The sequence below is a fragment of the Trichoderma evansii genome (genome assembly GCF_050947405.1).
Source record: "Trichoderma evansii strain SZMC 28006 chromosome Unknown GGI43scaffold_3, whole genome shotgun sequence".
NCBI lineage: Eukaryota > Fungi > Ascomycota > Sordariomycetes > Hypocreales > Hypocreaceae > Trichoderma > Trichoderma evansii.
In genome coordinates this window covers 753,260-766,242 of record NW_028145203.1, presented here as the reverse complement: position 1 = coordinate 766,242, position 12,983 = coordinate 753,260, and the positions used below count along the sequence as shown (strand labels likewise).

At 51.3% G+C, this 12,983-nt stretch overlaps 1 protein-coding gene across 1 annotated transcript; it reads left to right on the top strand.

Moving 5' to 3' along the window:
• Positions 1–8,952: 8,952 nt before the first annotated feature.
• On the top strand, positions 8,953–11,364 carry GGI43DRAFT_420758 (chromatin remodelling complex Rsc7/Swp82 subunit-domain-containing protein; the record flags this gene model as incomplete). Its single annotated transcript, XM_083207856.1, has 3 exons — positions 8,953–9,016; positions 9,298–9,378; positions 9,593–11,364. 3 exons carry the CDS (start codon positions 8,953–8,955, stop codon positions 11,362–11,364), a joined length of 1,917 nt encoding a protein of 638 aa, XP_083063953.1.
• Between the last annotated feature and the right edge of the window lie 1,619 nt (positions 11,365–12,983).

Genomic DNA, 12,983 nt, shown 5'->3' with positions numbered 1-12,983 from the left:
CGCTTACTTGTTTTGCTCAGATATGGTAATCAGAACCAACTCTACTAAAGCTCAAGGCATGTAAGAGCCCTGGAATTTGGTTCCTGACAGTGAGTATTGCATGAGTGGGTAATATGAATAGATCTCGTGCTCTGAAATATGAATGGTCCCAATTATCATATGAAGGGGATGCGGGCGCTGATCGCCAAAAGCTTCCCTTTCCTTTCCCTACTGAAGACCCCGCAGGGTATGATTCCAGCGGACAGCATCCAGAGCTAGGCTTTGAAGCCCAACAGGGCGGCTCTTTCATAATGGATGCCTCGCGGCCGCAAATGGAATGACGGAGAGGCGTCATCAAGGGCTTTACGGGAATATTCATCTCATAGTGGGGGACGTAGCGTGCAGCGTGTACTCCGTATACATACATATGCTTTCCACTTCTATTACTACCTTGCACTGTCCAACATGTGCCAAGGTAACAGAATGCCTTGTCCTGTTGTGGTGGGAGACTGGCTTCAAAGGCATGCTAAACGATCTTTGCAGCCAATAACAAGGGTTGTGATAGCCACTGGTCTAGAAAGCTAAAGGAGCAAGCAGGGCACCTAAACCCCGTCGCAGAGATCAACAAACTTGCCCCTCTCGGGCGTTGAGAGACGACGAGCTTTAAATTAGGTAACACTCGAGTGGTTTCCCAGAAATGCATCCTTGCCTTGGCAAACCGAACTTCCATGCATCTGTTCTGTTAACCCATAGTCACATGGCCATATGCGCAGCCCGAAGTGGACTCGATTAACGCTACTTCTTCATGTTTAGTCTCGTGAGATCATACATATCCAGGGTAACATCGCGACAGATGCAAATGATGGCAGAAGCGACATGAAATGCTTTTAAACCCGCAGCTTCAAGAACAGCGGTCAGAAGTCAGGCTTCAACGCGACTCGCTAGCGTAGATAAGAAAGTGGGATTATTAACTGCATACGCGGACGCTATATAGTCAACTGATTCAAAGATATGCTTTGCGCCGAAGAAAGTCGGTTTTAACAACATGATGAGATCCACAAAGAAGAAGAAAGTGCTGGTGCTTGTCAGAGAAGATGGCTGTTGACAAGCGATGTCTGTTCGCCGTGACCAAATATATGACCAAACTTTTATGCGTCGGATTACAGGGTATGGTGACGTTAAACTGCAGAAATTCTGTTGAATGATCAACTTGCCAGGTGCGAAAACAGGATTTCTCAGCCATCATACATACCCTGGCCAGCCTGTCTTATTCTATTGTATAAGCGGTACTTCGTATATCAAAGACAGAGGAAAGGCTGTGTGCGCATAATTCTCTGATCCTTTTCTCTCTTCTCCTCGGAGGGTCTGCAAGTGAAGTCTTAGACGCCGCACTCCCCGCAGCGGCGGCGTATTACTAGCTGACATGGAATTTTTATAATAGCAGAGCCATGTACGAAGTACGTTGCAATAGGATGTATATAAAAAGAAGCTAATAGGCTGTTGAGATTTCAAATGATCTTGCATTGCCCTGGAAGCCTTCCCGGTGCTGAATAAGAATCCCACGAACGCACGTTTGATGAGTGTGGTAGGGTCAGCGCAATAGCAAGGCAAATGCATACTTCGTAGTTTAGTGTAATATTACTTTGTATGATCCTGGCCTGCTGGGGCACGAAAAAAAGCTCCGGTGCTAAAGCGCTGCCCTCCAAGTTCTTAGTTGGCCTTCCCTGAGGTCACGATCTGGAGGTATCGGCAATCGCAAAATGGGATTCACCAAGGTGTGGGCGTCACCAGATAGATCCGCGGTGTTACCCCTGACTTATTTCTGAGGAATCGGATGTGTACTTCGTACACGAGCCACCGATTCAAGCTTCGCGCAAGGGAGGGGCCGGTACAATAGTAAATCTCGGGGCTAGCGTAACTTTGCTGCCACTGTTGTGAGGCACATAGGCATGGTATATTGTGAGAGATTCAGGCCATGATGGCGTTGGTGCCGCCAAGCTAACAATGGGATGTGGGGTGACATGCTCCGACATCCTTGGCTGCATCTAACTGCATGGCCAACTCCTTTGTGTGTGCATACTGTACGTAACCAAGTAACCACACCGCGAGCACGGGTGGGCAGGTAAAGAACTGAACCTGTGTGCTGGATTCCAGCGTAATTCTTTGGCGTAGGGAGATCCCTGATATGCAAGTTCGGCTGTCTCCGTAAGTGTTGGTTGCCACCAGCAACGCGACAGGCAGCTCAGTAACAGTAGCCGGGAGTTTTAACTCAACCTTGTATCTTCAGTTAACAACCAGCGAAGCACAGGTAGAAAAAGAAGGTGACGTCAAGGTTTGAATAAATAGGCACCGTAAACTGAAATCCTGAAAATGGCAAGTTCTTCGTTGCCTGATCCGGCTTCATGAGCAATATCACGATTGTAACCGCATTACCAATCTAGCTTGTAAGGGATAAAGCAGAAAAATCCCGTGGTCTTTTCAGGCACAGCCCAAAACCTTGTATGAATAATACTACAATAGTAGTAAGCGTGTAGTTGAAGGTTTGGATGGTTGGGCGGCGCTCCTGGGCTCCTGGGCAGGTGGTTGCTGTTAGTCCACTAGGCCCATATTAAAGTGAAAGGGGAATCCACAAGGCCAAGCTATTCCTAGTTGAATAGATTCTAAGCATCAGCAATGCTGTTCTATGTATAAACCTGCGGGTAGTTATCGTGAGCGGCTTCGATGGAATACACCCTTTACCATCTGCAAGTGGCCGCTGCGGGCGCGGTGGGGGCGCTGGAATGGAGTCGAGTTTCTGGGAATAGGCTTGTATAAGTGAAGAGCGGGATGGCGTAGCGCAGTATGGTAAAGTCCCTGGACTAGATGGATGTAAGCCTTGTTCGTAAGCTATTCGTAGCCAATGCTATGGGTGTTGTCCTTCGTTATACACGTTTGAGAGACCAAAACAGTCCTTTGTATAACGGTAGCAGTAATAATACATTTTTTACTACTCCGTATTTGCTACTAGCAGTACTAATGCTGCTGCTATCAGTACTAGTAGTCGTAGAAGGTTTTGCTACTGCTATCATGGGACAGGTGGAGAAATGCCTCGAGCTGCGGGTTGTCAGCAGACGGTTTTCAGCTCCGCAGTCCCGCAGATATTATCAATGGCTGTCGAGTAGCATTGACTGTAAGAACGGAGCGTATCATCCGCATGGAGGAGGAGGAACAGAAATCCGGCATCGAAAGGGAAGTTATCAACGGGCAGCCAATGGGTATCAGTAACCACTGCACTGCGGCAGCAGGCCCTCTTGTCAGAACGTGGGGGAAGAAACCCAATGGGCTGTTCTTCCATCGAATCGAATGAGAGAAAGACGCAGTAATTCGTGCTGCGTAGCGTATACCGGGTTGCGGGTATCGCTGCAGTGTACGGCTGGAGAGATGCCTCTGGGTAGGGTGGTAAAGGCCGTGGTAGCTGCTAAAAGGGAACCAGGTATCCAAGAGGATGCCATCATGGTTTGGCTGCGGGGAACGAACTTTTCCGATGCTGTTGGCTGGGCTGCACCACGGCCCTTGGGGCGCTCTTGGTCTGGGGTCAGCACGATCGAATCGTTCCCGCACCTCACACTCAGAGCAGAGGTGCGCACGCAAGGCCACCATCCCTGCACCCTAGACCCCCCCCCCCCCCCCCGGCCTGGACCCCATGTCCATGATCAACTTTGTGAACACCTGGGGCCAGTGATATGGAACGGCGTGCGTCTTAGCGTTGGGGCTAGTGCCGTGGTGTTGCGTAAACGCCAAAGCAGTATCACGCAGGCCATCGTCGTGCAGGTGGCACGGAGGATGGCGTCTTATTGCATCCTATGAAATATCAAGGAGATTTCGAGATTGGCCGAGCCTGGCAAGCATTTCTTTGTGTGACTCGGGTCGGCCGCGCATTGGTCGAGCGAGGCAACCTCAGCATGCATCTGCTCCCTCTTTCGATATTTCCCGCCACTCTTGTTGGGCAAGGAGTCGGTTGGGAGCATGGCGACATCTTTTCCAACGGACCAGCGAGCCGTCGGCCGCCGCTAGCAGATAGTAGCTCCATTACCGCGAGAAGAGGTGCCTCGGGGCTGAAAGAGGGGGTGGATAGGCTATCGGAGCTGAGGCACAAGACAACAGAAAGAAGCGCGACAAAGACAGCATGGCATGGGCGGAGACAACGGTTTGGATTGTTCGGATGAGCTAATTGCTGGTGGAGCCTCTGTTGATCAAACAAAGCTCCAACTCTGTTTAACACTAAATCGAGCTGTTCTTTGGCCCTGATGCCTCGTTCTGGAAGTCTGGCCCCGTGGCGGCAAACTCAAATCCCAACATGCTGCTTGTGGGTTACGCGGATGATGGACTGAAGCGTGGCTGACCATTGTTGGCAGCGTGGCGACAATAAGGTATGCCTCTCCCTTATTGACAGGAGGCCAATCGCAACGACAATGCTAAAAAGAGCTTCCTTTGCCGCCGCCGCCCATCCGCAACTTTCAGACGTGCAACGGCCGTGCCTGCCTGCCATGCAGCGGGAAGCGCCTATTAGCTTCTGGCTAATCCTGACTGGCCCTGTTGGCAGGAGGAGGCCTGCAGAATCGTGTTGGGGAAGGCGCTGGATGCCTCTGCTGGCACTAAACATGCACGAGCAGGTACGAGTAAGGACTGCATGCATGGCCTAATAACACCTACAAGTATGACCTAAGAATGCCTGCTAGTTGCGAGCATTCACTTGCCTCTTGCCGACCAGGCATCGGTATGCTAGTGCCAAGTAGCCTCGGGGTGCTCTTCAACACATGTAATCCCATCAAACGCCGGCTTATTCGGAGCATTCCCCGTCAGCGATGATGACCGGCACGGCATCAGCAATTAATCAAGGGGATCCATACCGGTTGTATAACAACTGTGCTGTATGGTATGGTAATATGCATCAGCTTCCAACAGTCACATATTGTATACCTGCCGAGTGCAAACAAGCACGGGCTGTGTACTCCGACTCTCTCGCGCACTTGTGGAGGCCCCGGCCGAAGTTTACAGTAATACGGCAATATCAAATATCAAATCGTTGCGTAGCATCTGGACGGTCATGGCTCGAGCAAGGCAGCGAATCATATCCACCAGACGCACTCGAGCGTCCTTGCATGTCTATTCAGTAGCATCATCTCACTAGCGATAGGCGGCTGGGGAGGTAAGGTGGTAGTCTCCAGCAACAACTTGTATGTCTATGCAATGCACAATGACCAAGTAGTATCTCCGGCGCACGCAAGGAACAGGCGCCCGTCGTGCCAGAGGCGGCGAATTCGAGGCCCCGGACAGATGCTGAGGCGCTACAAAGGAAATTGCCGCTACTACCTGGCTATCGTTCTACTATTGTCCAACCTAACGGTGAGACATTGGCGGTTCAATAGATACAGCCTCTCGGAGTTTCGGAGGGCCATACAAGGCGCTGGTAGAGCAGACAGTCGAGATACCTGCGAATACTTGTCGGCGCCCCCTCTATCCGTCAGGCCAAGCCGCTGCCCATTCAGCCAGAAGAAAAGCCCCACCTCCAGGCCAACTCTATCCGGCTGCATGGCCAATGCGGAATGGATTAGTGAATGCTGCACTGCACAGCCGCCAATCAGGAACCGATATATTGCCCAAAGGCGCCTAGCAGCGTAGAGCAGAGTGACTCTTTGTTTCCGACGGGTTGCAAGACCAGTGCGCCGAGATGACGTCGTTGGACGAACTAGCGGCACCGACATGCCAGCTAATGCTGTGCCAGGCAAATCATGCAAACGTACAGGCCAGGACGACGATACATGATACATCTGATTCACGTCTGGCATGGGTCAAGGAGCGGCTATTTCCCGATTTGCCACGGATGTTTCTAAAGGCAAGTCTAAATTTTCTTCGGCTCGCATGACCAGATGACTCCATGGAGCTGGCCGTTGAGGAAAACATCAGCTCTTGAAAATAGAACCTGCCCTGCGCCGCGATCCATAAAAACGTCAGGCCGGGCGCAAACCCAACACGAGCTGGTAGTGACTGATCATATCGATGCATGGGGATGCACGGACCCCACGGACGAGCCGGGGGTGGCCATAGCTTGTCGATACAGCTAGTAGGACTCGTGGGACAGGAAGGCATGGAAGTACTGCCGCCGTACCGGTCGCATTCTCAGGTCGTGCGCGATGCAACTTCGGGCCTGGGCCCCTGTGAGTAACTTTTGCTTGTCTCTGGTCCCTGGCTCTGATGTGATGCCTGCTTGCCTCTTTTGAGTCGACTATTTGGATGTTTCTTTATCCGAAGCACTTTTATTTATTTCCAACGCTGATTTCATTTAAAAAAAAAAAAAAAAAATTTATACAACTAAGCCTGCATCTACATACAGTACATGCAATCACACACTGTTGGTTCTGCGGCCCCGGCAGCTTGGCTTTGCTAGCTCGTCTCGCCCTTGACGCGGTCTGATCATCTATTCGCGGGCACGCATCACTAAAATAAGCGACGCGCAGTTGCAAAGGCCGCTAGTGTCCGGCTTCAAACTGATATCCAGTATCAAGGCATACTAGCGCGGGGATCTATTTGGGCAGGTCAAGCACAGGCGTGAGCGCCGGCCAAAACTCACTTACATTAAAATCCCACGAGCAGACCGGGCTGACCTGAAGGATCAAATCAGTGAAAGCTGTGGTTCCCAACACGGCAGTATAGCCGAATCCTGCAAGGGTGGCTTTTGGAAGCCCGGGTATTGAGCATTGCTTGCATATTCGGCGGGCTGGACTCCTTGGCCCAAAGACCAAAGACGGGCCAGCATGCAGTACGTACCTTACAGGGCAGTTCTGGCGGCGATTGACAGCAGCCAGCATTTGTGATTTGTGGTTGTGGTGCGCTGCAGGCTGAGGGCGATATGCACATAGCGTATCAGCTTATACGGTGACTAGAAGTGCAGCTGCAGCTACCTGCATCATCTCATTCCCTCTCCTCACCCCGTGCGTATGAGGTGCTTGTGTAAGTACTCTAGGTAGCGTATGTATATAGTATCTATCTAGGGATAGGCGGATTATATCTCTTGTAAAGGAATAGTTAAATATAGAAAAGAAAAAAGAAACGAAAGAAGGAAAAAAAAAAAAAGACAAGGTCTCCAGTATTACTATCCATGTTACTGTCGACTGCGACTATCGCGGACTCGTACATGCTCTCGTATAAGTGAACTTGTGATAGGCAGCTGCAGGGATGCTCCTCTCTAGTCGATGCTATTGGCAACAATTACAAGTATTGGGTCTTCTGCGCACGGCTGAGCTGCAGCATGCTTGCTCTCGCCCCTGGTCGGCCATGCAGTAGTAAATAACCGGGTTTCTCATCTTTGGCTGTGTTCCGTCAGTCCTCCAAACTTCCCCTCCCATCCCTCCTCGTCCCCGTGGCATGGGATAGCATTGCAGGGCTATTTCGCATGGCCATCTGCTTGTTGCTGTCTTGGCCCCCCTAATGCACCACAGCCGCTAAGGGATCAGTGTTTGGGACTACTGTATTGGAAATTAAAAATAAATTTCTGACTTGGTAGATGAACGTCGAGCAAGTGAATAGAGCAGAATACTGTCATGCTCGGCTCGCAGCCCAGGATGGCACCGGAGTAATCTGCACGGCGCTCAGTCGAACTACCCAGTGCTACCTAGTACGACGTAGGTACTCCATACATGCGCGCTACTCTCGAGATACCTTAATTCACATGCTCACGACTCGTCCTCTTGTCCTTCTCTCTGGCCACACCCCCTCCTCCACAAAACCTCATCATAAACATGTCTATCCCATCCAGCCCAGCCGCTGCGTCTTTGCAGCCAACCATGCGGCGTCGTCATCCGCTCGCAGCCCTCCATCCGCGCATCCACAAATATATCATCCAAGTCATCCTTGCCTTTTTTTCCCTCTGCTCCTCCCCCCCTCCTCGCGGCCCCGTCAAGCCCGCTCTTGTTTTCTGCACTCTGCGACCTCTAGCGTCCGCAAAGCGTGCTAACGTACGACATACCTACCTGCCACTGTCCCATTACAAACCAGACCACGCTGCTCCATCTCCACCTCCACCACCACCATCATAACCATAACCACCCTAAACCACCCTCCCTCCTCTCGCACACAACCTCATCGCGCCCACATCCGGCACAAGGTCCCCAGCTCTCGACCTTTGCGCCTCTTTGCTTTGACTGCGCCGTGCCTTGCTGCATACCGCACTACACTACACTGCGCTACTCCCGCCCTGAGCTTCGCTGAGCTTTCGCGAAAAAGAAAAAAAAAATTAGTCTCCACCACAGTTGAGTTGAGTCGCGCTGCTTCCAACCATCGCCGATTGCCTCTCTGCATCCAGACTCGCAGAAACGCGCACGTCTCCAGACAAAAGTCGGTCGCCGCTCGTGTTTCCTGACTGCCGCCGTGTGCCATCATCATCGCTGCTGTCGCACACGCGTCGCGCCCCTCGTCCATCTGCTCGCTGCACCCAAAGTGCAAAGAATAAGGTAACAATCACCCGCAAGAAGAAAACTTCGTCCCATTTCCTTTCTCCATGTCCCGTCCAGTCCTGTGGCCCTCTCAAGATTAAGAATCGCATCTAAAGATGCGCCGTGCCCGGTTTCTCGCTGCGCAGCCTTGACCAGCTGCTCATGATCGCCTCGTCGCCCTGCCTCGAGATGTTGATCTGCGCTCTGGCGTGGCAGCTCTGAAGCAGCCGCCTTGGCCTCTGGTTGTGTTGCGCCGCACTCGGGCGACACCACGCTCCTACACCTGGTCGCTGCTCTGCTCTCGTCTCTGCTGCCCGTCTATCTGGCATCTGGCCTGCCCGCCACACCCTTCCACGCCCCCTTGGAAGCCAACCATCTGCAGGTCAAGCTTGTTCTTTCTGCACCTCGTCCATCCTCAGAACTTCGCCAGCCCAACTATTTCACGACACGTCGCCGCCGTTGTTGCTGCCGCCGCCGTTGTTGCTGGCCTGGATCTCTTGTCATGTACTCCGCACAACCAACAGGCGCCGACGGTGCGACAATCAATCCCGCTGCCCTCAACTCTGGTGAGTTCTTCATTCCTCATCTCCATCACATATAATTCCTTGTCAACGACGGTGCCCCTCCATCCCAATCTTTTTATCAAGTCCCCTCCCCCGCCAGTTCTTGACGGCACGCGCCGCCTAAAAAAAAAAAGAAGCGAAAAGAAAACAATATCAACGCATATTTCATCTTATTCTTTGCGCATAACTGCCCTTGTCCCATAATCTGTTTCGCAATGCCTCGCGCGCCTCATCCAAGCTATTCTTCTTCGAGCTTTCGTAGTGCTGACCTGCCGACCTCATAGATCTCGTTATTGCGCCTCTGCGGGGTGTCAAGCGCAATCGGTCCCCGGATCCCCTCGACTCTTATCGGCCTGGCGATGACGGTATGTCGGCGATAGATCTTGTGTAGCTTGGACTCTGGCGCCGCGTTCCACAGAGCTTGCGGATATGCTCTACATGTTACATCCTGCTCCGTGCGACGCTGCGCCAAATTATGATCTTCTTGAACCAGGGACAGGAGCAATGCGACGAGATGTTGATGTTTTTTCATACATGCTAAAGGATGGCAACGCTGACCAAAGGTCTACTTATTTCTAGGCGATCGCCAATTTCAACCCAAACGAATAAGACCAATGAAGGCCCGAGCGACAGGCAGCATTTCTGAAGGCCCCGGGCAAGCGCCTGGCGGACCTGTGCCTCAAGCCATCCCGCCGCCGCAAACGCCGCAGTCTCAGAACACTGCGATTCCAACTCAGGCTGCGCCAGCCTACTCGGCCCCGCAGGCGCAAATGCCTCCGAAGACGACGCCGACAAAGACGACTCTCAAGGCTTTGCCCACGGTGCGAGACCATACCACTGATCAGCTCAACGCGACAGGCGATGAGTACATCCCGCGCGAGACCGACGAATTCGGCGAGAAGAAGGTGATGCCCAACGGTGCGCTTCTTGGCAACCGCCAATACCGATGCCGCACATTCCTGGTTCCAAACCGTGGTGATAAACTGTTCATGCTGGCCACCGAGTGCGCACGAGTACTGGGATACCGGGATTCCTATCTCCTGTTTAACAAGAACAGGTCGCTATACAAGATTATTGCGAGCCAGGCCGAGAAGGACGACCTTGTCCAGCAGGAAATCCTACCATTCTCGTATCGGTCGAGACAGATTGCCATTGTTACTGCCCGCTCCATGTTCCGACAGTTTGGAAGCCGCGTCATCGAAAACGGCCGCCGCGTCCGAGACGATTACTGGGAAACCAAGGCTCGCAAGCAGGGCTTCACCGAAGCTGATCCCGCCGGAGAAAAACGACCCGGAGCCGCCAAGGCCAGAGAGGCTGCGGAAGCAGCAGCGCAGAACAACGTTCTGATGGGCAACCCACACACCGAGATAGTGTATAACAATACACCTGGGCCATACCCTGGTGCGCCTCAGACTCATCTCGTTCCAGGTATGATAGGAGCTGGAAACGCCACAAGAATGCCGGCATTAACCATTGGACCAGACCTTAGTGATAACAGATCCCGGGACTACGGCGGCATCGTCAAGGGCGGCCCTCGACAGGAGATTACCGGACCTCCATACCAAGACCAGACCAGGCCTTCCCCTCTGATGGAAATCCACTCGCAGGCCAATCACGCAGCCGACTACAACCGATCCGTTAACCAGCAACGCGACATGCGTGACACCTACCTTCAGCGGATATGGCGTCAGCCCCATGAGCAGCCTACTCAGCCCGCTCTCGCTCAGCAACCTGTTGCTGCGCCTGCCGACGCGTCCATCCCCACCAGTCGGCCGTCGAATTCACCTCATACCACTGCCGCTGGCATAGCCCAGCCTGGCGTTGTATCATCGCAGAGTCCGCAGATGATGATGACTGCGGCCCCCTATTCCCAGTCCATCAATGCACAGAGTGCGCTCGGTCAAGCTCCTATTAGAGGTATGACCCCTTTGCCTTTAACAACCAAGCTGAGTATCCGTGAACCAACACCTGCTGCAGGCTCTACTGGTGCTATAAACCCTTCAGCCGCCGGCTACAGTTATCAACAACCAAGCCAAGCCATGTGGTCTCAGAGCCCCCCGACGGCACAAGGCAGCTACAGCAGCTATACGACGCAGCCCCAGCCCCAGCACCCTTCCCAGTCTCCGGCCTCACACCTTCGCCAAACTGGGGCCAGCCAGATGCAGCCCGGCATGCAATTCTCGGGCATGGGAAGTATGCAGTACAGCGCCGGTCAAGGCATGTATACCGCTGACCAGACTCCGCGTCAATACATGCCCCAAACTACGCCAAGTGCGCAGTCGGCCTCGCAACAAGCATGGTCAGGCCAACACTCACAGCCTCAGCAATGGTGGACACAGCAGCAACAGTAGAAACGCTGCTTGTGTAGCCATTGCAAAGCGGCCCTCTCAACTGGTGCACGCCGTGGTCAATCAAAAAAATACGAGATGTTTCTGTGTTGCTTGTTGTTTCTTGCTGCTGCTCTCTTTATGCACCTTCTTGTTTAAAGAACTGGCTAGTTCTTTTGGCTTTTGTTTTTTATTTATTATCTTCTGGGACCGAGCTCCTGCAGTATTCCAGATACCCCAAGCATACAGGTTGGTTGGAGCGGCTTTTTGCTTTCTTGGGTCAGCGGCTCGTTTTAGTTTGAAACGATGAGCAGCATCTGATCTAGGCAAGGATAAAGGAGTCGGGGGGAGATCGGTAGGGATGTATCTTTTTCTTCTTCTCTTTGTTCCCTTTCTTTCTTTTCCCCTCTTCTTTTACTTACGATTCTCGTCACCTTCTTATTTGGTTAGTGGTTTTATACAAACCCTCTACCATCTATTTCATTTGGCTATGACTGTCGAATGGCTTTCTTTCCTTCTTCGTCTTGTTTCTCTTTATCTAACGGCCGATTTGTTATATTTAAGTGTCCAGGACGTTACCTGGGCGGGGATTTCATATGTGTGTTTTTGTTATGGTATTCACGAAAGGGAGAGATCTCCTATGGCATCTCTTCAGGGCTAATTCTCATGTTTTGGCGGGGCATGTTTTGCGTTGATGTTGATACCACTCGGTTTGATTTAGTTGTCGAACGCAATTATGAGAGAAATTGAGAATTTTCTATTTTTGATGGGCCTTTGCAATCTCTACGATGAATGCTCTTTGACTGGTGTCTATTATTTCCCCCAATTCTCTGAAACTGGGCTCATCCCTAACCAAGAGTGATTACTTCTCTATTGCCTTTTGGTTCATATTTGGGTACATGGCCGATTGTCGGTATCTTGCTGCTGTGTGGAATATTATTCATTGTGCTTTCTGACCATGGGATATGTCTATCTGATCGAGTCTTTTTTTCAAGCTATTTTTTGACGGATAACTGGCAAAATGATCCTAAAGGTCTGCATCACCAGTAAATGGAAAGGAGGAGGGAGGTCTACACTCCAATGAACAACTGTTTCTTATGTCTTATTTGTCTACCGGGATCTCTATTGGTTTTCGGGTAAACCAGATTTAGGCCGAGCATTCTTTGGAAGAAAGAGAAGGGAAAATTTAAACGGATGTTTGAGGAAGATGGGGCATTTTATGATGACGGACTTCTTTCTAGTTTGGAGACACGGGATGTTTTTTTTTTTCTTTTTTTCGTTCCTACCATATGTCTTGTGATTTGGGTCTCATATATGTGTGTATTTATTTTTCTTTGGGTGGAGGGTATTCTTATCTAACGTTTACTTTATTTATATTTATCATTTATTTCAGTCTATACACTTTGTATCCATGCTGAGGCTGTGAATCGAATGTGATACGCGGCCTACTTGTCATAGATGAATGATCCACTGGCTTCTACGATATTTATCATTTACTTGCGAATCTTTGGCGGGATATTACGTACAGTGTTGAGGGAGGTAGGTATACAGATTAGGTACCAGTCATGTTCAATATCGAACAATGGAAACGCAAAAAAATTCTCCTCTAAACTCCTTTCTTCGCTCAAATACAAAATGCCACT